The following is a 24,047-nucleotide window of genomic DNA, read 5'->3' on the forward strand; positions in this document are numbered from 1 at the left end:
TTTACGGGAGAGTGGCCAGACGGAAGCCGCTCCTGAGAAAAAGGCACATGACAGCACGCCTGTAGTTTGCAAAAAGGCACATTAAAGAATCTGAAAGCATAAGGCAAAAGATTCTGTGGTCTGATGAGACAAAAATGTAGCTCTTTGGCCTGAATGCAAAGCGCGGTCTGGAGAAAACCAGGCACAGCTCATCATCCGTCTAACACCATCCCTACCGTAAAGCATGGTGGTGGCAGCATCATGCTATGGGGATGCTTTTCAGCGGCAGGGACTGGGAGACTGGTAAGGATAGAGAGAACAATGAATGGAGCCAAATACAGGCAAATCCTTGATGAGAACCTGCTTCAGAGTGCAAACCACCATAGACTGGAGCAAAGATTTACATTCCAACAGGACAATGCCCCCAAGCGTACAGCCAAAGCATCGCTGGAATGGCTTCAGAACAAGTCCTTGAATGGCCCAGCCAAAGCCCAGCGTATTTCATTTTCAATAAATGTGCAAACATTTCTAAAAACATGTTTTCAATTGGTCATTATGAGGTATTGTGTGTAGATGGGTGAGATAAAAATCTATTTAATTAATTTTGAATTCAGGCTGTAACAACAAAATGTGGAATAAGTCAAGGGGTATGGATACTTTCTGAAGGCACTGTATGTTAATGATCTCATTGGCCTTCAAAGCTCTTCGAAAAGGTGTCTGTATAAACAATGAACGAGTGTCTGTTATTTTATATGCAGATGACATGAATTTAAAGTTAAATGTTAAAAACATTTTTTTAACTGGTCTGAACAATGGAAACTGAATATCAATGTAGACAAACTAGGTAGTACACTATAGGAACTTGGTGCCTAGGACACCTTTTAATTTTCTCCTGTGGTCCTGCCACAGATGTTGTCAGTGAGTACAAGTATCTGGGGTTGATTATCAATACATTTTTGGATTACAATGTGTAATTAAATAACACTAATATGTGAGAACAATATTTTTTGTGAACAAGGTCATTATAATAAGGTTGGTAGCAACATGTGAAAATCGTTATGGAAACCTGTTGCAGCTCAGGTTGACTACAAACCCCACAATCCAGTGCTCTCTCTATGGGCTGGCTGGCGAGCAAGCAAACGAAGCTACACACAATACCAAAGTCAATATCAGCATGTGAAGTAGCAAGTTAGCTGTAAAAACAAACGCCACTATCAATTTAGGAGTCTTAAATCTCACCATGTTCAACCGGCAGATCGATGTGCCTCACAGAGTGGAGTCTGACATTCGTAATGGCCATGCAACGGCACCATGCAATGCACCCTGGACCGAAGAGGCAGACAAATAGGAGAAATGTGGTGGACCTTCTGTTAAATTACACAATTCTCGAGGTTGGTATATTACAAAAATATGATTCGTGAGAAGACAACCTCCCTCGTTATGACATCAGTCAGTATTGAAATCTGACATGTATGATAGACGTTTTCACGATCTAAAAGTCATATTCCTATTAACTTCCAGCATAGTGAGAGAGCGGCTTTATCGCAATGCTACGTCATACCGGCCGAATTTCTGCCTGCTTGAACAACAATAGCTCAGATACACATGAAAACATGAAATTAACCCTGTGCATCTCTCGCTCAGAGATGCACAAAAACAATATAACATAAAAACATTGGTGAATCTTTCCTTTAAGTACATAGCTGACCATGCAAATTGTGCCCTTGGTGCAATCATTGCAAAGTGTAAAGCCATGGGTGGCCTACCATTTAAATGCTTCACTAAACTGTTTGAAACGTTGGTGCTAGTTATTATTACATAGGCTGCAGGAGTATGGGGGCACAGAAATTATACTTGTGTTAATTCTGTTTTTAACCATGCCTGTAGAATCAGATTTTACCTTGGTGTGGGTAAAAAAAAACATGCCAAATTCTGATATTCAAGGCGATATGGTCTGGAAAACGAGATGGCATCACCAGTGGCTATATGTTAAAATAAATTGGCAGAGATTTTGCTGGATTGAATCGCAATTTTAGAGCGCAATGAACTAAAGTGGTACCAACTAATAAACAAACCTGAAAGTAGCAAACTGTGCACCTAGTGCCTTTTTACATTAACTTTTGGGACAGAACCCTATGACATACCGTTTTAACCAAGCAATATTTATCTAAACCCTTTTGCTAAATTTAGATGTGTAGTGGCCCATCTCGCCATTGAGACTGGTTGATACATAAACACTCCCTTAGAAAAACGTGTATGTACTTTTTATAACGACGGTTCCATTGAAACTAAAGCTCATGCCTTGCTTTAAAACAAAATTACAGATCATTTTTGTCAACTGTCCAGCCCAAATAAAAATTAATTTGTGACATTTTGTCAGGTAACAATAATGTAACTGGCAGCGCCAAAGCCTGACATTATCCTCTGTTTCTTTTTAAGTGCCTAATTATCCTTTTATCCACTGTGCTTAAAAAAAAAGATGCATACATGTGTATAGATGATGTAATGTATTATAGAGGATGCCTGTACCCTGTTTGACCATGATTGTTTTGTCTCTCAATACTCAATGAGTGGTCCATAATGTGCTTTTTAAACAATCTGTATTTTGCATTATTGTATCATTGTGAAGGGACACATTTTTTCTAACTTCTAAGTGTCAGCTCTATTTGATGCCATGGCTTGATGGAATAATACAATATTTAAATCTCAGGCCTCCTCCTCCCTGCCCTAACCTAACCTCTGTCTTATAGAGTGAGTGGCCAAAATTCCAACAAAAATATTTCATAGGCTGCAGGAGGAAATCCAGAGACAAGAAAACCCAATAGACTGGCACACGTACACAGATAATTGTTCTGTCTGGCAGGTTGTTTAACACACCGGCCTTAGGTACAAAGCAAGATGCTACCATTTCAATTGTCGAAAACTGAAATGTGACTGTGCAGATTTCCAAGTAAGACACAGAAGGATGATATGCCACAATCTGGGATGCGGCGGCAAACACTGCGACTTTCATGCTCTGATTTTCCTCATCAAATATTAAAACGGGAGGCGGACAGTGTTCCCTTCTCCTGGCGGTCTGAGAGATAGTGGACTCCTGCTGCGCGATGGTCACGTCTACTTTACAGTAGAACAAACACTTGTCGTGTGAGAGAGACACAGAGAGCAAGTGAGAGACAAACAAAAGACAAAATGGTGAGAGTGAGGGAGAAAGGAAGAGAGACTTACGAGGAAATTAAAGGAGAGAGGCAAATAAAGGGAGGCGCAGGAGAAACTATTGAATAGAGGGGACCCCAGAGAGACGAGATTTGAACAAAAATGTTTTTACTTACAGCTCTCTCAGCCTTCAAAGCCAATGCCCTGAGAGCTGTGCTGTTTTTACAGGCAGACAAACAGTAATGCGATTGAGAACCTCTGTGCAATAAACAGGCCATGAAGAGGGAAAGAGAGAGGGAAAGATATGACTACCCAGGGCATGCTTTGGGTCTGAGAAATATGTATACAAGCTCTGCCGGACAAACTATTCAAAACATGCTGAATATATAGGTTTAATATTGCATCTGCTGTCTGATTATCTCTTCACTATCAGACCTCAGGACCCAGATGCAGACAGGGCAGGCAGAGGTCAGTAATCCAGGGCAGTGTCACAAGGTACAGAACGGCAGGCAGGCTCAGGGCAGGCAGAATGGTCAAAACCGGGAAAACAGGGACTAGAGAGCAAACAGGAGTACGGGAAAAATGCTGGTAGCCTTGACAAGACGAACTGGTAACAGACAAACGGAGAACACAGGTATAAATACACGGGATAATGGGGCGACACCTGGGGGGGGGGGGGTAGAGACAAGCACAAAGAAAGGTGAACAGATCAGGGTGTGACATTCACATGACTAAGGTAGGGGAAGCAGAGAGACAAAGGTGGTATGTCGGATTCAGATGTAGCAGAAGAAATCTCTTTTGATTTATGGAGGATATCAATTATTATTCAGTCTCACGTTGCCATACCTCCAAAATCACGTCTTTGTCACGCCTCCCTTGGAGGTCTGGAAACTTTTGTATTGCAAAAAAACAGTTTGAATGGTCCTCTGGCTCCCAGCAGCAAGATTTTGTTTGGATGTTACATTTCAAGAACCCTCCCCCGACATGCTCCAAGAAGGGGTGCTGTGTGTTATGTGCGTCACTGTTTTCAATCCAGGTAGTTGTTGCCTATGCTAGTTTCAAGTGTTAGTTTTCAAGTTATCAAGTGTGGCCAACAGTCTGCAATTTATATCTATTGAAAGTGGATAACGCTAGTAAAGTCAAACGTCACAACATGTTTTAAACCACTCTGGTGTCAAACACACTTTTTTCCTTGTCTCCATTCATCCACATTGCTGCTGCCTGCGCTTTGCTACCACCTAAAATATTGTGAAGATTGCCCATTATTTCGTTTTTGTAAAGGCCCCAAAAACAGAGGCAGTGGGAGAATCTATTCAAGTAAGTAAATACATTTTTGAATAGATGAAATACAGTTGGCGACTTTGTAGGCTAACTCAACTGAGCTGCTAGCTAGCTAAACACACTGTTTAGCTAAGTGAATTATATGTAATCAGCTATCTAACTTCCTATTAGCTAGCTATCTTAATGTAATCATTGTAAATTAAAAACCGTCTAAATTATTTTGTAGATAACAGCCATGGAAGAGGGTGAAATTGGAGCTCCAGCTGTCAGTAAAGGGAGACAGTAGGCTACTGTATAGGGCAGGTCCTTTTGTGGGAGGACATTATGAAAATATTCTCCAGTTCCAGTCCCGAGGGGAAAACTTTGAGGACAGCGAGATAATAGCAACATAATATTCAGTGCTAATTTGAGTATAATGAGCCCTGTTTCTTTGTGATGTTTTCTGTCCTCAGATGTGGAAAGCCTGTTTGCAGATGGAGAGAGGTCCCATTGAATGTCCCAAGAGACTAAGGGTATATCCCATATGCCATGGGTTATACTGCATGTGTTGGCCTATGTTAGAAAATGTTGTATACAAAAATACAGTTAAACATCACACACAATATATAAACCTATTACAATTGGAGCAGGCCAACCCTGCTGGAGTTTTGCTGGGTGTGCAGGGTTCTGTTTCAGCCCTGCAATAACAGACCTGATTCAACTTGTAAAATCGAATTAGTTGACAATCAAGTGTGCGATTGCTGAGCTGGAATAGAAATCTGCTCACCCAGTAGATCCGGGATCAGTGGAGCAAGATTGGCCACCACTGGTATGTCGTTCGTTTTGTTCACCTGAAATGATGCTTTAGTAATAATAGCCTACTTGTTACTACTCAATTATCTATTGTTGTTTAGACTAATATGTCTAATCTTTACATACGAGTTAGCTTATTTGTACATTTTGAAGTGAACTGTTTAATCTTGTTTTAATTGTTAAACCATTATTCAAAATGAACTAGTGTCAATGTTGATTAATCACGTCAATCCTGTAATATAGAGGGGAAGGGGTTCTGTCTCTAATGTGTCTGTGTTGTATTCTCAAATGAACATTTCCTTTTCGTTTCCTTTTCAAATCTTAAATGTTGTCCATTAAGTAATGGTTTTAAAACAATGATGATCATATTTAAAAAACTGTGGCACTTATATACCAAGTCCTAGACTGTTTTCTAATGAGAATCATGAACGTCGAGTTGATAAACGAGATCCTTCCCAGTGGTTTCCTTCTTGTCTAGTATAAGATCGGCAATCTGTTTTATTTGATTGTCACTCTCTTGCAGTATATCAGCTATGTGAATCTATTTTGCAGCTTATCATAAAGCATCCATCACCAATGTAGCCATAGGCCTACAGTACAGTATGATGGCATTACTGGCTGTATGGGCATCTGTCATCTGAAGCAGAGAATGGCTAAACTCACATTATTTACATGTTGAGCTATATGTACTCAATTTAAAAGTAATTTAGGTACAGTATGAAAATAAGGTGATGACAATTAGACTACAGGAGATGAGCATTACAGGTAACATTTGAGGTTAATTTTATTTTATTACATTCATTTTAGCAACGTTGTTTGCAAAATTATTGTAGTTGTTCCCATAGATAGAGCAACTATGTATCACTGACCCTGGATAAGCTAGCGACTGGCCTAAAACAGCTAACATTTTAGGTCAATAATATGCTGCTTTTATTAACATTCTGTTGGCTTTATAATTGTGAGCGAAATTGAACTAGCTAGTAAGTTATATCTAGGTAGCTTACAAGGTTAGCTGACTTTTCTCAAAACGAACCTTATTGCGGCTAGCTACTTTGTCCCTCATGCTAGCCTTTACAGCCAAATATCACTTAATTTTTTTAATATATTGATATGGCCACAATTGTCGCCCATTTCTCCCCTCTTGCTGCAGATTTAGCTAATCTCAAAATTACAGAGAAATGCTGTGAAAACCAGCGTGCTGTAAACGTTCTAAAATGTTTTGTCACCAGTGCTCGTTTTGTTGACATTTTTTGTCCTCACGCACTGTAGCTCCTACAACACTAATCTGGTGGAACCTTTGGAGCTCCACCCAAGCAAGGCATTTGATTGGTTTGACGTGTTTTATGGCACCACTGATTTACACCGGGATCTGACCCCTCTTTAGCTGATTTCTGCCATAGGGAAGCCTGGTTCACGACAAGGTTAGTCAGACAATCATCAGAAAAACAGCTAATGGTTTGAAAGATGAGCCTGAACAACCTGCAATGCACATGATGAACCCACACGTCATGTGTTATGTTTATTTGCAGCAGTAGTCCTGGTATTTAGTTGCTGCAGTAGTTCTGGTATTTAGTTGCTACAGTAGTCCTGTTTTACAGTTCCCATCCCAATCATTCAGAGACAGAAGCACAGGATTCCAGTGTGAGGATTCCCTCAAGATCACCCCAGACAAGCTGAAGTCCATCAGTACTCAGATCACACACAGAGAGAAGGAGGGGAGAGTGAAAGGGATGCATTGACAGAATCTTTCGCTATAAATCTCGGACAAATCACTCATTACTGAACGAGTTCATGTACTGTTGTCTGTGATCTAATCCTCTAAGCTGCTTGAACACAAATGCGTCCCTCATGCCCTACTTGTCACGCCTGCTCCCATTCCCCTCCCTGGCGCGCGAGGGCACCAAGCTGCCCATCAGTACGCACACCTGTTACGCACATCAGCACTTCATTGGACTCACCTGTACTCCTTCACGTTTTGACTGCCTTCCCTATATCTGTCTATTCCTCTGTTTCATTCCCGTGCCAGCATTGATGTCGTTATGTTTTTCATGTCCAGACACTCTCCTGTCCCATTTCATGTCTGTTTATCAATTAAATGTTCACTCCCTGTACTTGCTTCTTGTCTCCAAGTGACTGTCCTTACACTACTGCTATGTAATAGTTAAATATGTTCTCCATCATGAACTGCATTCTTCCTCTCAAGGTCTCCTGTTATAATCAAAGAGGCTTTCACCTAGCCAACATGGCTTCAAGGTGACTCCCGGCTGTTGCAAACGACTTTGTAAAATGTGACTGAAGAAAGCCATTTTTACATCAGCAGTTGTAACAAAGTGCTTATACATGTGGCAAAATCCTAAATTGAGGAATGTGTGAGTAACTACAACATTTGCACAAATCTGTCCCACCCTGATCTGTTTCACCTGTCTTTGTGCTTGTCTCCACCCCCCTTCAGGTGTCGCCCATGTTCCCCATTATCCCCAGTGTATTTAAACCTGTGTTCTCTGTTTGTCTGTTGCCAGTTTGTTTTGTTCATCAAGCCTACCAGTGTTTTTCCCCTTGCTCCTGTCTGTTTCCAGTTACTGTTTTCTAGTTTTCCCGGGTTTCAAATCAAATCAAACTTTATTTGTCACATGCGCCGAATACAAGTGTAGACCTTACTTACAAGCCCTTAACCAACAGTGCAGTGAAAGAAGTTAAAAATATTTACCAAACTAAAGTAAAAATGTCTAAAAAGTAACACAATCAAAACTATAACGAGGCTATATACAGGGGGTACCGGTCCCGAGTCAGTGTGTGGGGGTACAGGTTAGTTGAGGTAATTTGTACATGTAGGTAGGGGTGAAGTGACTATGAATACAGTAGATAATAAACAGCGAGTAGCAGCAGTGTACAAAATAAATGGTGTGGGGGATGTAAATGTAAATAGTCCAGTGGCCATTTGATTAATTGTTCAGCAGTCTTATGGCTTGGGGGGTAGAAGCTATTGTCGTGTGGTAGCAGAGAAAAGTCTATGACAATTTTATGGTCTTTCCTCTGACACCGCCTGTTATATAGGTCCTGGATGGCAGGAGGCTTGGCCCCAGTGATGTACTGGGTTGTACGCATTACCCTCTGTAGCGTCTTACGGTCAAATGCCGAGCAGTTGCCATACCAGGCGGTGATGCAACCGGTCAGGATGCTCTCGATGGTGCAGCTGTAGAACTTTGAGGATCTGTGGACCCATGCCAAATCTTTTCCGACAACCGTCCCCCTGCATCCATTGAAGACCAAGACTTCTCTGCTCTCCCTCCCGAATACTTCGACCTCCGGGAGGCCTTCAGTAAGAGGCAAGCTGCCACCCTCCCTCATCGTCCATACGACTGCGCCATAGAACTCCTTCCTACCCAGCTTTGGACAATTACATCCGGGAGTCATTGGAGGCAGGTTTTATTCGCTCCTCAACATCCCCAGCTGGTGCAGGGTTCTTCTTTGTGGGAAAGAGGGACGGAGGTCTGCGTTCCTGCATCGACTACTGAGGGCAGAACAGGATAACGATTAAGAATCGTTACCCCCTACCCCAGATGTCCGCCACCTTGGAGCTTACAATCTGGTGAGAATCATGGAGGGAGATGAATGGAAAACTGCCTTTAACACCCCTAGTGGCCTCTGAGTATTTAGTCATGCCATTCGGATTATCGAACTCACCGGCAGTCTTCCAAGCATAGGTCAATGACACTCTTAGGGATATGTTGAATCGGTTCGTCTATGTTTACCTCAACGACATTGTTTACCTCAACGAGTTCCATGTATCCCAAGTCTCTTTCCTGGGCCACATCTCTACCGCCGGTATCCAAATGAACCCTGTTAAGGTCAGGGCAGTCACTGACTGGCCCCGTCTCACTTAAACAAGTCCAGCGGTCCCTCAGGTTTGCCCATTTTTACAGGTGTTTTCTAGGCAACTTTGGTGCAGTGGCAGCTACTCTCACAGCCCTAACCCGCAAGTCCCAGACCCGTTTTGTTTAGACCCCAGGGGCTGACAGGGTATTCATGGAGCTCAATGGATGTTTCACCTCCGGATCATTCATCCTGATCCAACTCGTCCTTTCGTGGTAGAGTTTGACGCCTTGGATACCGGAGCAGGGGTGGTCCTTCCACAGCGGAACGAGGGGGACAAGAGAATGCACCCGCGTGCCTTTCAAAGCAGTTCTCGCCAGCAGAACACAACTATGATGTAGGCAACCGGGAGCTCTTGGCACTCAAGTGGGCCCTTGAGGGGTGGAGACACTGGTTGGAGGGGGCACCTCATCCTTTCTTGATCTGGACGGACCAAAATAACTTGCTCTCCATTCAAGAATCCAGGAGGTTGAATGCTCGCCAGGATAGGTGGGCTCTGTTTTTTAACAGGTTCAACTTCACTCTAGCCTATCGCACGTGATCCAAGAATCAGAAAGCTAATGCCCCATCCCGCCAACACGATGTCTTTAACAAGGAGATGGACTCCGAGCCCATCATCCCCAGCTCCCGGATTAATGGTTCCCGTGTTACGGAGTATAGAGACCACGGTATGACAAGCCCAGACCCAAGAACCTGACCATGTTCCGCGATCAGCCTGTTCTCGAGTGCTACAATGGGGACACTCCTCTGAATTAACTGGGCATCCAGGGGTTAATCGGACATTGGACTTCCTGAGGCAGAAATTCTGGTGGCCCAACATGATTGCGGATGTGAGATCCTTTGTTGCGGCCTGTTCCACCTGTGCCCAAAGCAAGTCCTCATGACAGCGACTGGCTGGGTTGCTCCAAACTCTCCCCATCCGGCCCTGGTCCCACCTGTCCATAGATTTTATCACAGGGTTGCACACTGATCATGATTACCCATGTCTTTCGACTACACGGACCTCCCCAGGACATTGTCTCGGATCGTGGGCCCCAGTTTGTCACATGGTATTGGAAAGCCTTCGGCCCCAACAGGGAGGAGTCGGTGAGTCTCTCCTTGGGGTTCCACCCACAGTCGAACGGGCAAACAGAGAGCGGGCCAACCAGGCGCTGGAGAAGTTACTCCGCTGTTTTGTCTCCACCCAGGCCAGCATACTTTCATGGTTCCACCTGTCACCAGAGGGCGGCAGAGACCGTCTTAGAGACATTAATGACATTCAGGTATGTCCTATTCACTCATTATGATTTCCCCGTTAAGAGGTGTGTTTTCTGTTGTCCTTTGCAGAAGCATGAATTGTGTACCATGTGCGTTTGTTTCCTGAGTGAGTTTGAGACTTAGTGTTTGTTGTTTTTCTAGTGTACTGTGATCCTGCGGCTACTGTTTCTCAGTAAAGTATTTGTTTGTTTATCCTTAACCACTGACTCCTCGTCTGGTCTCTTCTCTGCACCTGGGTCTAACTTCATCCCGTCACATGGTGGTCCTCTGTAGCTCAGTTGGTAGAGCATGGCGCATGCAAGATTAAAATGGAGATTGCCACATCCCAGTCACAAAACCGTACTTTAGATATTTCTTCAGATATTAGATGTTCTTAAAAATACATGATTTACCAGCTTGATCATTAATTTCCCCAAATGTTTTCAGACAAACTACTCACCATGTGGCCATGCAGGAGGGAGGTGCAATCCCATCACCTAGTAGGCACATTCATTCTATAGTCTTAATTTGATGTGACTACCGAAACACAGAAGGTGGGACAGCATTTGAGAAAGATGATTACAAATAAACAAAACTACTATTTAGATCAGTATCTTTCAATGTAATAATAGAACAACTCAAGATGTTCTATTGAAATAATAGTGTTAAAGCAATTAATTATTGAATGTTTTATTTATTTTCAAACATGAATTTTAAGTCAGGGCGTGGGACAGTCACCTCAATAGAAATAACTGTATAAACAATGACTTTGTAATATATTAATTTAACAATATATGTTTGTTATTGCCTTGGATTGAATTAGAACATAACATGATGTAAATAAATGTCCTAAGTTTGGAGACTTAACAGTTTTTTTGGTATGGTTTTCTTTTGGGGTGGGACTGCAATTTGCACCACTTCTGTAGAATCACCCATACAAAATCAGTGCCACTCTCCTCTCTGCACGCCCCCTCAGTGAAAGTAAATCCACTTTCATGCCACGTTAAGAATGTTCGCTCTGAAACCCATATCAAAGCAAACAGATGCTTGCAGGAGCTGCCATAACACCACCATGCTCCCACTCTGTCCTACGAAGCCACCAGAGAAACAGGTGTGGAATTGACTGCTGCAGAGGACAGCAGGGTCCCTCGTTTGTGGCAAAGATTCTCTGGATTCATAGACAGCTTGATTCAACCACAAAAACCAGGGAGGTTTTCCAATGCCTTGCAAAGAAGGGCACTTATTGGTAGATGGCAAAAGAAATATACAAAATATCAGACATTGAATATCCCTTTGAGCATTGTGAAATTAATAATTACAATTTGGATGGTGTATCAATGCACCCAGTCACTACAAAGATACAGGTGTCCTTCCTAACTCAGTCGCTGGATAGGAAGGAAACCGCTCAGAGATTTCGCCATGAGGCCAATGGTGACTTTAACACAAGTTACAGAGTTTAATGGCTGTGATGAGAAAACAGAGGATGTATCAACAACATTGTAGTTACCCCACAATACTAACCTAATCGACAGAGTGAAAATAAGAAAGCCTGTACAGAATAAAAATATTCCAAAACATGCATACTGTTTGCAACGAGGCACCAAAGTAATATTGCAAAAAATGTGTCAAAGCATTTAACTTTTGTCCTGAATACAAGGTGTTATGTTTGGGGCAAATCCAATACAACACATTACTGAGTTCTGCTCTCCATATTTTCAAGCATAGTGGTGGCTACATCATGTTATGGGTATGCTTGTAAATGCTTGTAACGGACTGGGGAGTTTTTTCAGAATAAAAAATAAATTGAATAGAGCTAAGCACAGGTAAATCCTAGAGGAAAACCTGGTTCAGTCTGCTTTCCACCAAACACTGGGAAATTAATTCACCTTTCAGCAGAACAATAACCTAAAACTCAAGGCCAAATCTACACTGGAGTTGCTTACCAAGAAGACAGTGAATGTTCCTGAGAGTCTACTTGAAAATCTATGGTAAGACCTGAAAATGGTAGTCTAGCAATGATCAACAACCAATTTGACAGAATTTGAATTATTTTTTTAAGAGACTTATCTAAAAAAAAAAAAAAAAAACTCTGTAATCGATGCCAAAAGGTGCTTCTACAAAGTATTGACTCGGGTGTGAATCCTTAGGTAAATTATATATTTCTGTATTTCCTTTCAATACATTTTCAACTTGTCATTATGAGGTATTTTGGTAGATGGGTGAAAAGAAATCTATGTAATCCATTTTGCATTCATGCTGTAACACAAAATGTGGAATAAGCCAAGCGGTATGAATACTTTCTAAAGGCACTGTTCTCCTCTTGTTTCTGTCTCTTTTCAGTCCCTATTTTTCAGCTCTCTCACCAGTTACTTGCCTTTCCTCTCCTCTTCCACACCCCTTATTTCTCTATGCTAACCATCATTCTCTCCTTCATCACCTGTCATTCTCCTAACTCCTCTCTTTCCCCTCTTCCTCCAGTCATCCACATTTTACTATGTCTATGCTTCTCCTACACGTCATTACCTTATTACTGATACATTATACATTTTCTTTTTTACTATTTTCTTTCTCCTTGCATTTGATGTGTGTACTTATGTAATTTCAGGGTTCATCTGTAAAAGAGATCTAGGTCTCAGTAACCCTGATAAAATACAGGTTAAATAAATTACAAATACAATTAATAACAGTTCATGAGAAATAAAGCATCATAAACCACCACTAAGAAGGGATGTATAAATGATAAGTGAGGGTTTTGCGCACATCCAACTTTTGTACAGCAGCTGAACAAAAAGTGCCAATATAAAGAAAAAAAGTAATGTCGGCTCACTGCTTGCTGCTCCCAATAAGTAAGTGCTCTTTTAATAAACCTATCGGTAATACTGACTTTCAACCAACATGGTCTTGGTGTAAATGGTAAGCAGAGAGATGTGTGTGATATATATATATATATACACACACACACACACTCTCTCTGGTGGGTCAGCGTATGGAGACTACTAGAGGGCAGTAAGTGATCAATAGACAGAGATTAATGGTGGACTGTCAGGGGTGCAAACAGGCCATTGCGGTGTATTGACAAAGTTACTTTATTGATCAGGCCCAATTAATTACCTGACAGGCAGAGGTCACATTAGAACTGATTATATGTGGCGGGGTCTAGTGCTGGTGCTGCCGACTCCCAGCTACACATTTCCCCTACATATCCATAGAAACAATATTGAGTACATGAAAACGCTCAAGCACACACTTATGCAAACAGGCCGTGTGCACCGAGGGAAAAAACAGACTTTCAGACACATCACATAGTGAGCCATGCAAAGACTGAGGCATATACATCCATGGGTTTCTTTCCCATCTACTGCAATTAAAGAGGCTGAGACGCCCGCTTTTCTGATAAGATCTCCATCTCATAACGTACGACAGGCACAACTCACTTCAGACGAAGAAATGAGAGGGAGACATGGAAAAACAGAGAGAGGGATGAGGAATGGAAGGGGTAAAGAAAGGATGGAGAGACTGCAAAAGAGAGACGGGCAGGGAGAAAAAGATAGACAAATCAAATACAAATGTATTTGTCACATGCGCCGAACACAACAGGTGTAGACCTTACCGTGAAATGCTTAGTTACAAGCCCCCAAAAAACAATGCAGTTCAAGAAATAGAGTTAAGAAAATATTTACTACATAAAGTAAAAAATTAAATAAAAAGTAACAATAAAGAGGCTATATAAAGGGCGTACCGGTATCGAGTCAATGTGTGGGGTTAAAGGTTAGTTGAGGTAAAAGGAGTAAAATGGGTGATTCGTCACAAAACTACAACAAAAAAAGACCATGATTTTGGGGTTTTCCTTACATTTTATTAATATACTGGATAAAAACATAAACACAACATGTAAAGTGTTGGTCCCATGTTTCATGAGATGAAATAAAACATCCCTGAAATTTTCCATAAGCACAAAAATATTATTTCTTTCAAATGTTGTGCACACATTTGTTTACATCCCTGTTAGTGAGCATTTCTTCTTTGCCAAGAGATAATCCATCCACTTGACATGTGTGGCATAACAAGAAGTTGATAAAACAGCATTATCATTACACAGGTGCACATTGCGCTTGGGACAATAAAAGGCCACTCTAAAATGTGCAGTTTGGTCACACAACACAATGCCATAGATGTCAAGTTTTGAGGGAACGTACAATTGGCATTCTGACTGCAGGAATGTCCACCAGTTATTGCCAGAGAATTGAATGTTAATTTCTCTACCATAAGCCGCCTCCGAAGTTGTTTTAAAGAATTTAGTAGTACGTCCAACCGGCCTCACAACCGCAAACTACGTGTAACCACGCCAGCTAAGGGATCGTCTGAGACCAGCCACCCGGACAGCTGATGAAACTGAGGAGTATTTCTGTCTGTAATAAACCCTTTATGTGGGGAAAAACTCATTCTGATTGGCTGGGCCTGGCTCCCCAGTAGGTGAGCCTGGCTCCCAAGTGGGTTGACCTATGCCCTCCAAAGCCCACCCATGGCTGTGCCCCTGCCCAGTCATGTAAAATCCATAGATTAGGGCCTAATGAATTGATTTAAATTGATTGATGTCCTTACATGAACTGTAACTCATTGAAATTGTTTCATGTTGCATTTATATTTTTGTTCAACATAGGATAGTGTACATATATTTTACATTTGCATCTTAAAGCATAATTGAGAAATAAGTTGGAAAATGTAACATTTTGGATTTACTAGGCACATTTTTATGGGTCCATTATGTTTCTTCTGTAGGTGCTACAAAATTGTTGTCAGATTACGTTTTATGTTGATGTTGAGACTGGTGTTTTGTGGGTATTTATATTTATATTTATTAGGGTATCCCCCTTAGCTGTTGCCAAGACAGCAGCTAATCTTCGTAAAAGAAAGCTATGAAAAATAGAAATAAACTCTCGATAAATAGTGTGGTCTACAATTTATCATGAGGTACTCTACTTCAGGCGAGCAAAACCTCGAGACTTTGCGCATCAGCTGTTATTGACAAATACAGTGCATTCGGAAAGTATTCAGATCTCTTGACTTTTTTCACATTTTGTTACATTACAGCCTTGTTCTAAAATTGATTAAATCGTTTACCCCCCCATCAATCTATACACAATACCCGATAATGACAAAGCAAAAACAGGTTTTTAGACATTTTAGCTAATTTATATAAAATACAAAACTGAAATATCAAATTTACATGAGTATTCAAACTCTTTACTTTGTTGAAGCACCTTTGGCAGCGATTACAGCCTAGAGTCTTCTTGGGTATGACGCTACAAGCTTGACACACCTATATTTGGGGAGTTTCTCCCACTCTTCTCTGCAGATCCTTTCAAGCCCTGTCAGGTTGGACGGGGAGAGCCGCTGCACAGCTATTTTCAGGACTTTCTATGTTTGATCTGGTTGAAGTCCGGGCTCTGGCTGGGCCACTCAAGGACATTCACAGACTTATCTCGAAGCCATTCCTGCGTTGTCTTAGCTGTGCGATTTGGGTTGCTGTCCTGTTGGAAGGTGAACCTTCACCGCAGTCTGAAGTCCTGAGTGCTGTGGAGCAGGTTTTCATCAAGCATCTTTTTGTACTTTTCTCTGTTCATCTTTCCTTTGATTCCAGTCTCAGCCCCAGCCGCTGAAAAACATCCCCACAGCATGATGCTGCCACCACCATGCTTCACCGTAGGGATGGTGCCAGGTTTCCGCCAGACGTGACGCTTGGCATTCAGGCCAAAGAGTTACATCTTGGTTTCATCAAACCAGAGAATCTTGTTTCTCATAGTCTGAGAGTCTTGAGGTGTCTTTTGGCAAACTCCAAGTAGGCTTTCATGTGTCTTTTACTGAGGAGTGGCTTCTGTCTGGCCACTCTACCATTAAGGCCTGATTGATGGAGTGCTGCAGAGATGGTTGTCCTTCTGGAAGGTTCTCCCATCTCCACAAAGGAACTCGGGTTCTTGGTCACCTCCCTGACCAAGGCCCTTCTCCCCCAATTGCTCAGTTTGGCCGGCCAGCTATAGGAAGAGTCTTGGTGTTTCCAAACTTCTTCCATTTAAGAATGCTTCAATGCTGAAGAAATGTTTTGCTACCTTTCCCCAGATCTGTGCCTTGACACAATCCTGTCTCGAAGCTCTACAGACAATTCCTTCAACCTCATGGCTTGGTTTTTGCTCTGACATGCACTAACTGTGGGACCTTATATAGACAGGTGTGTGCCTTTCCAAATCATATTCAATCAATTGAATTTACCACAGGTGGACTCCATTCATGTTGTAAAAACAACAAGGATAATCAATGGAAACAGGATGCCCCTGCGCTCAATTTCAAGTCTCATAGCAAAGGATCTGAATACTTATTTACATAAGGTATCAGTTTTTTTATTTGTAATAAATGTGCAACATTTTCTGAAAAACGGTTTTCGCTTTGTCATTTTGGGGTAATGTGTGTAGATTGATTAGGATTTTATTTAATCCATTTTAGAATAAGGCTGTAACATAAATAGTGGAAAAAGTCAAGGGGTCTGAATACTTTCCGAATGCACTGTAGACAGACCACCACCCCTCGTCTTACTGGAGGTAGCTGTTCTGTCTTGCTGATGTACGGAAAACCCAGCCAACTGTATATTATCCATGTTGTCTTTCAGCCACGACTCGGGAAAACATAAGATATTACAGTTTATGTCCCGTTGACAGGATAGTCTCGAACAGAGCTCATCCAGTTTATTCTCCAATGATTCCACGTTCGCCAATAGGACGGATGGTAGAGGCGGGTTACTCACTCGTAGATGAATTCTCACAAGGCACCCACATCTGCACCCCTTGTGTCGGCGTCTTCTTTTCATGCGAATGACAGGGATTTGGGGCTGGTCCGAGAGCAGCAGATAAGCCTTTGAGCTCGACTCGTTAAAGAAAAATCTTTCTCCAGTTTGAGGTGAGTAATCGCTGTTCTGATATCCAGAAGCTCTTTTCGGTTATAAGAGACGGTGGTAGAAACATTATGTACAAAATAAGTTAGAGAACATGAAAAAACACAAAATAGCACAATTGGTTAGGAGCCTGTAAAACAGCAGGCATCCCCTCCGGCACCATATTGTTCACCACTCATTACGTTAGTTGTCTCCCTTTTACAATCTATACTTTCTCTCGCACTATACTTTCTCTCGCACTAACGGATATGGACATTTGTTCAGATACGATTATGATCTGAGTATTTTTTGAAGATTATCCATGATCAGGAAAAAACAATTTTTCAGGTGCCAGTGCACATCTTTCAATCAAGTGTGAGGTACTACGTGGTCTAAATAACTCAACTGGCTAGTTTGCCTGTCTGTAAAGAGAAATGCGGGCTGTACATTGATTCTGCTGCTCTGATTGGATAGAGTGAAGCTGTATTTCTCCATCCACTCGATCACTTCTCCTTGCATGTTTCGATCAGATCATTTAGATTGCTGCTGGCTCATGTAAGCCTGCTACTATGATAAATCAAAATGTGAGGACGTTTGCTAAAAGCTATCAATGTGCATTGCATCTAACAAGTGGGGCGAGGGTAGGGAATAAATTTGACCCACTGATGCGCATTCTGACTAAGTGACAGCAAACTTGTCTGCCCGCTGCAAGTTCAGGACACAGTCACACCCCTCTGCGTGCTGCTCCTAATATTCATTTTTTGGTCTATAAATGTGCAGTATTTTGACAACATCTAGCCTAGTTACCGTAGGCATATTAAAACACTTCCGTGTTTTCCGATCAAGTGTATCATCTGATCCAATCCAACTATCAATCTACGGAAAAGAATACGAGTATGGCCAGGTCAGGTCAGCACACCCCTAGCAGGGAATATCAATGGATGCTTTTGGTCATAACTCCAAGTGGTCATTTGATGTCCACCTCCTAATCCATGCTAATCTAGGAATGGGTTTAGAGCTCGGATTTTGGAAAGTTGATCCACCTCCCATCCCGTTAACGGTTTCTTTTCGTCAGAAAAAGCTTGGTTCTGGGTTACCTTTATTCAGTATCGCTCTGCCTCTGCGATTTCTCCTGTGGATAATACTCCTTTTCCCCTTTCTTGATACATTTACAATTCTTAGCACCCATGCAGTCACTCGTGGAACTCTGCTCAAACTACAGTACTTTTCTAAATGCACTGTTAATCAGTTACATTTGTTTGAACTGTGATTTGCTTGTCTTCAACCTTGCATTCACAGTCATTGTCATTAGATTTTTCATCATCTTCGGGTTCAATCTTCTTTCTGCACTCTAGCCACTGTGGCCCTGTGCACTCTTTCAGTTGATTGGCCCTCTAGTGCCTGCATCCGCCGGGTTTTCTTTTCCACAGCAATGTCTCCACTTCAAGGGTTCAGTCAAGCTCTGTATTTCTTTGACTCTGTTTTCTACAAAGGGTTTCCACTGTTTAGTTGTATGCATTTGTATGTATTTGCGTTTTCTCCATCTTCAGATGAGTGGCTATATAGTTGCCAAGCCTTGCTCCTATCAAGGCAACTAATAACTCTAGTCTGAGTAAGGTGACTTTCTTCAGTGGAGCTACTCTGGTCTTGGATGCAATCAGAGTCACTGCGCACTCACCATCTTTATCTGTGCCTGGAATGATGTGCAGGAATGCAGATACACAGAATGCGCTTTCACATTCATAACTCTTTGGTCACATTTGAAGTACACTTGTTCTCCAATGCTGCATCGTAATGTCTTGTCATGGTGAGTTCACTCAAACTGGCAACTTCTCACACCACTGCCGCCATTGTTCAGACAGATCCCCGGGCAGCTGTTTGTCCCACTGGATGCCCCGTTGCCACATCTGTTGGAATCTGACATTTGTGAATGGCGATAGGAATCGAATTGGATCGAAGATCCGTGCTGCAACAAAACTCTTTTAGTATTCTTTCTGTACTGTATGAACGCCATCAGGTTGCACGGCTCAAATACAAAGTCGTAATTTTACATTCTCCAGGTCAGTCCTAAAACTTTCAGAACTCTGGCCATTCTCATCGTGTGTAATTTAGCCTTGGCTTGGTTTTAGACATTCTTCTAACCAGAGAAATATAAGCACATCTCAAACGTTTTCATTAATAGAAATCAATGATTACACACAAAACATCTCCCTTGTCATCTATGTTTTTTTCAACTTTTTTGTACAGTCAGCTCAGTGCATTCATTTGATCTGTGGTCCGTTTTGTCAACAATAAAAAAACGCAACATTGTCCATCTTTGACTTACATGAATAGATTTGATTAATTTTGCAGCATAGCCAATCAATCGACATTACATGTAATGGACAGAATAGGATGGATGTGTGCAAAATGCAACAAGATGCATGTAGGCTACAGGTTAAAGTGCATAAGGTTGTAACTTGTAAAAGTTGTGGAAGTGGCTCTCACTGACCTAGGCCAATTTGGACTGATCACATGACCGACTACAGTGATTGTCAATAATTGGAATGAGAAACCCAAAAATCTATAAATTACATTTATCGGTTTATTCAATTTCATATGCAGTTCAAAAACATTAAGAACAACAGATTTATAATTTTCTGTGTTAGGAAGCCGAATATTAATTGAACCCGAACTGATTATCAAAAACACAACATTTCCTTTAGACACTGAAAACAAAAAAGGAAAAACTGTTTATGTGTTTGATTTCAGATTCAAATAAACGAGGAACAACCCTTTACTTGCTTCTTTTTTTTATCTTGTCATTTAATAGGAAATATTCATTTGGCCAGAAAATAAACGGACCCTACTCATATGTGACCTGCTCCATAATAAATCAGTCGTATTGACCCCAACAAACATTTTGAGCTCTATATAGGGTTGAAAAGAGAATATTCTAGGCTTCAAAACGATGTATAATATGTGCATCAAGTGTTAGAATTCAGCACAACAGAGCTAATTACACCGGAGATATCCCCGATCAGCTGTTTAAAGAAAATGACCCGAGGTTAAGTTTTTTGTTTCCTCCGACACATTGCTGCGGCTGGCTTTCGGGTTAAGTGGGCATTGTGTCAAGAAGCAGTGCGCTTGGCTTGGTTGTGTTTCGGAGGTCGCACAGCTCCCGGCCTTCGCCTCTCCCGAGTCCGTACGGGAGTTGCAGCCATGAGACAAGACTAACTACCAATTGGATACCACGAAATTGGGGAGAAAAAAGGGGTGAGCTAGCAAGCTAAAACAGCTGGTTACCTAGCCAATGACTTCTTTTGAAAGTTGGATCTTCTTATCATCAGAGGCTTTGAACATTCAAACTAATTGGGTTAGCTAGAAAACATGTTGTTCTAGTGAATTCTGTTTTAATCCCAAAATAGGCAGTCAATATTTTTCACGAAATGTGCATGTGCTATGCTAATTAGCTAGCGCGACTTATGACTAATTATGATAGAGCACGTCACATTAGAGCAAGAGGTAAAGCTTCATTAGACACCAATTATTTCTTTGTAGCACCTACAAAGCAAGATAAAACATTAGCCTCCCCTAACGTGGCCAAAATGTCACAAATATTCCAACTTCAATTAATTATTTCACAATTATGCTTTAAAATACAAATGTCAGTGACTTCAGAAAGTATTCACACCCCTTTACTTTTTGTTGTATTACACCCTGAATTTAAAATGGATTAAATTGAGATTTTGTGACATTGGCCTACACACAATACCCCATAAGTGTTATTATATTTTTACAAAATTAAAAGCTGAAATGTGTTGAGTCAAAAAGTATTTAACCCCTTTGTTATGGCAAGCCTACATTAGGTTCAGGAGTAAAGATTTGCCCCTCTTTTTCCTCCCCAATTTTGTGATATCCAACTACAATCTTGTCTCATCCCCAACGGGCTCGAGGTGAAGGTTGAGTCATGCGTTTCCCGAAACACGACCCGCCAAACAGCGCTCCTTCATCCGGAAGCCAGCCGCACAAATGTGTCGGAGGAAACGCCATTCAACTGACGACCGGATATCAGCCTGCAGGCGCCTGGCCCACCACAAGGAGTCGCTAGAGCGCGATAAGCCAAGTTAAGCCCCGCCAGCCAAACCCTCCCCTAACCCGGACGACGCTGGGCCAATTGTGTGCCGCCCTATGGGACTCCCAGTCACGGTGATTCTAACATGCATGTACTCAGGTGTCTGAATACCAATGTAAATTAGATATTTCTGTATTTCACTTTTAATGCATTTTCAAAAATGTAAAAAAACATGTTTCAAATTTGTCATTATGGAATATTGTGTGTAGATGGGTGAGACAAATTCAGGCTGTAACAACAAAAATGTGGAATAAGTCAAGAGGTATGAATATTTTCTGAAGGCACTGTATGTCAACAATCCTTCCTCCAAATAACCATTCTATCGATTACATTTAGTGAAAATCCCCAAAATCAAGGTCTTTTGTTGTTGTTCTAGTTTCGTGAGGAATCTCCCAAATACAGTATACAAAAGAGGGGGGAAAAAGAGGAAAGAAAAGGACAAAAAATACAATTCAGGAGAGTGATGGAAAGAGATAGTAGTAGACAAATCAAAAGGAAATGAAAAAGTGATAGACATATTGAGAAAGATGGCGCAAAGGTGTTTGAGAGCACCCTCCTCTTCAGAATCCCCCCCACACATAAACTGTTAGCATCAGTTGATCGATTTCTAATCTTTTCACCAGACACTTGCAATAACATTAATTACAAAACTGCCCATATGAGTGAAATGACCTCTCACCCTCCTCCATCTCCAGGCAGACTGTGTGGGAGTGAGGGTGGCCACATAACTGAGATTAAGATTAAAAAGTCTCGTTTATTGAGATTGCACCACTGACACCTGTAGTTTTCTTTGACAAGTTGAACGGATGAGTCGTGCAAAATTGAAAAACACAAGAGGTAAGGCCCTTCTAAAGAACAGCTGCTAGACAGTACAGCTAAAAGGAACAACTGCTTGGCAAACAAGTGTGGTATTTTGGAGAATTGCAACCCTCACTGGGCTCCAGGCAGTAGAGCATGCCACAATGGAAGCTAGTCATTTTAGGGGCAAGGGTGAGGTGGGTGAGCTCTTGCCTCATAGTAGCTCCGCACGGCGTTGCAAAAGGCCTCGTCCGCCACCATCTGTGTGTCCCCGTTCAGGAAGGCCTGGAAATGATCCTTTACCGCCTGCAGCTGCTGCTTATTCAGCTGAGAGAGAGAGAGAAACAGTGTTGTTATAAACTGACATAAGCTGTCATTACTGGCTATTATAACACCAACATGTAGGCCTTATGGTAGAGACTTCAAGAAAGCACAATAGGAGCATACGTTCATTCAGAAAGGAAAATAATAATTTAAAAAAAATCCTTGTCATTGTCTTCCTTTATTTTCTGTTTGGCACATTCAATCCATTTGTGGAGTAGTACTACTCGGTGACAAAAGACTCCAAGTGCTTGAAATGCTTTTAAATGGAATTTAATTATTATATATTTTCTGCAGTTTCCCTTTTAGTCATGGTAGAGGCTTTGGGTGCTTGACAACCAATTCAATAGTGTTGACGGAATGATGCATCTACTTCGCTATATCATGGCAATAAGTGGAATAAACTATTTCCCAAAATAAACCATTGCCAGAATAGAACCCCCAAAACAATGTGAGGCAACCATTTCAAAAACACCATCAGTCCTTATCATTCTTATTCAGAGATTCTCTAATGATTACTATTGTTGTCCTAAGGCAATACTTTTTGCCAACATGTCGTTTTCATAACCAAAAATAATAAAATAGCAGCCTTCTCTTTCTCTGCCATTGCATATGAATGAGGGCAGAGGCAGTCTGTCTTCTTCCCATTGACAGTAGCACTGTGACTGCACTGTGACTGCTACAAAAACATAAATCAAATAAATATTGATGTTTCTTACTGACACAATGTGGACAGCGACTTATCTCCCGCCTCCAGCCCCAGTGTGGGGAGCCTTGTTCCAAAATTGGTTTTCCGCAACTTAAGCAACTTGTGTGTTTAGCCTTTCAACTGTGTGGCTACTAGCAAGCTGGAGGAATGCAGATGTACAAGTAGTCATTGTTATTCCTAGTCTTTAAAAAAACGGTTTAGCTCCAAGTCTTATCTCCTCATTTTCAATAGGAATGCTCTGACAAAAGTGAGTCAGCTGAAATGAAAGCACTGCAATGAAAAGGGGAAACTTTGTTAGCAACCTGATTGTGATAGCCTCTTCTATTGGGGATGGTCATGTGTGAAAATCAAGACAATGTTTATCCGCCTGGCCTCTTAGCTCTTTGTAAAGCGTGTGTTTTTGTGTGTGTGTCCGTGAGAGAGAGAGGAAAAAGAGTGGGTGTGTGCATGCCCGAAAAAGTACTTGCCATAGGTGGCCTCTAGAAAAGTTTGACGCAAAGCACTGCAACTTGAGTCTAACATGGGGTGACGAAGCCCTGGAGCAAGGTGCTCTGACATTGTCTTCATTGGTACCTCTCTACCAAACAGCCTCTCTTCATTGAGAAATAAGAGTCTGACAGAACAGGTCAATCCAAGGGATACAGTTCTCTGGACAAAGCCTCTAAGAGAGGTACAAACATAAATTGCACTGAAACTCAACAGGCAGATTTCACAAAACAGAGATCAATCTTCTCTTGATGTCCCCTCCATTTCATGGCGGGACAAATGTGTCAGTGGGAAACGTTATTGATGCATCACCTGTCAAAAGGGCGTAACTGTGAAGAGTTACACAAACAAGCATAATAACAGTATAATGTTTAGGAGCCATG

The 24,047-nt window shown here is 41.6% G+C and overlaps 1 protein-coding gene and 1 long non-coding RNA gene across 2 annotated transcripts in view; one reads left to right on the forward strand and one right to left on the reverse strand.

Annotated features, from left to right (window-relative positions):
* The window catches only part of LOC115197785 (calcium-dependent secretion activator 2-like), a 207,765-nt gene that overhangs the window by 146,483 nt on the left and 37,235 nt on the right, over nt 1-24,047 (reverse strand). Inside the window, exon 2 of the mRNA XM_029759577.1 lies at nt 22,362-22,475. Within this exon, the coding sequence (XP_029615437.1) occupies nt 22,362-22,475 (114 nt within the window). The remainder of the gene's footprint in view (nt 1-22,361; nt 22,476-24,047) is intronic.
* On the forward strand, nt 1,107-5,663 carry LOC115197022 (uncharacterized). The gene is made up of 2 exons (XR_003878952.1): nt 1,107-1,370; nt 4,866-5,663. It is a non-coding gene; the product is annotated as an uncharacterized LOC115197022 (long non-coding RNA).

This window comes from Salmo trutta, chromosome 7, assembly GCF_901001165.1.
Source record: "Salmo trutta chromosome 7, fSalTru1.1, whole genome shotgun sequence".
Taxonomy (NCBI): domain Eukaryota; kingdom Metazoa; phylum Chordata; class Actinopteri; order Salmoniformes; family Salmonidae; genus Salmo; species Salmo trutta.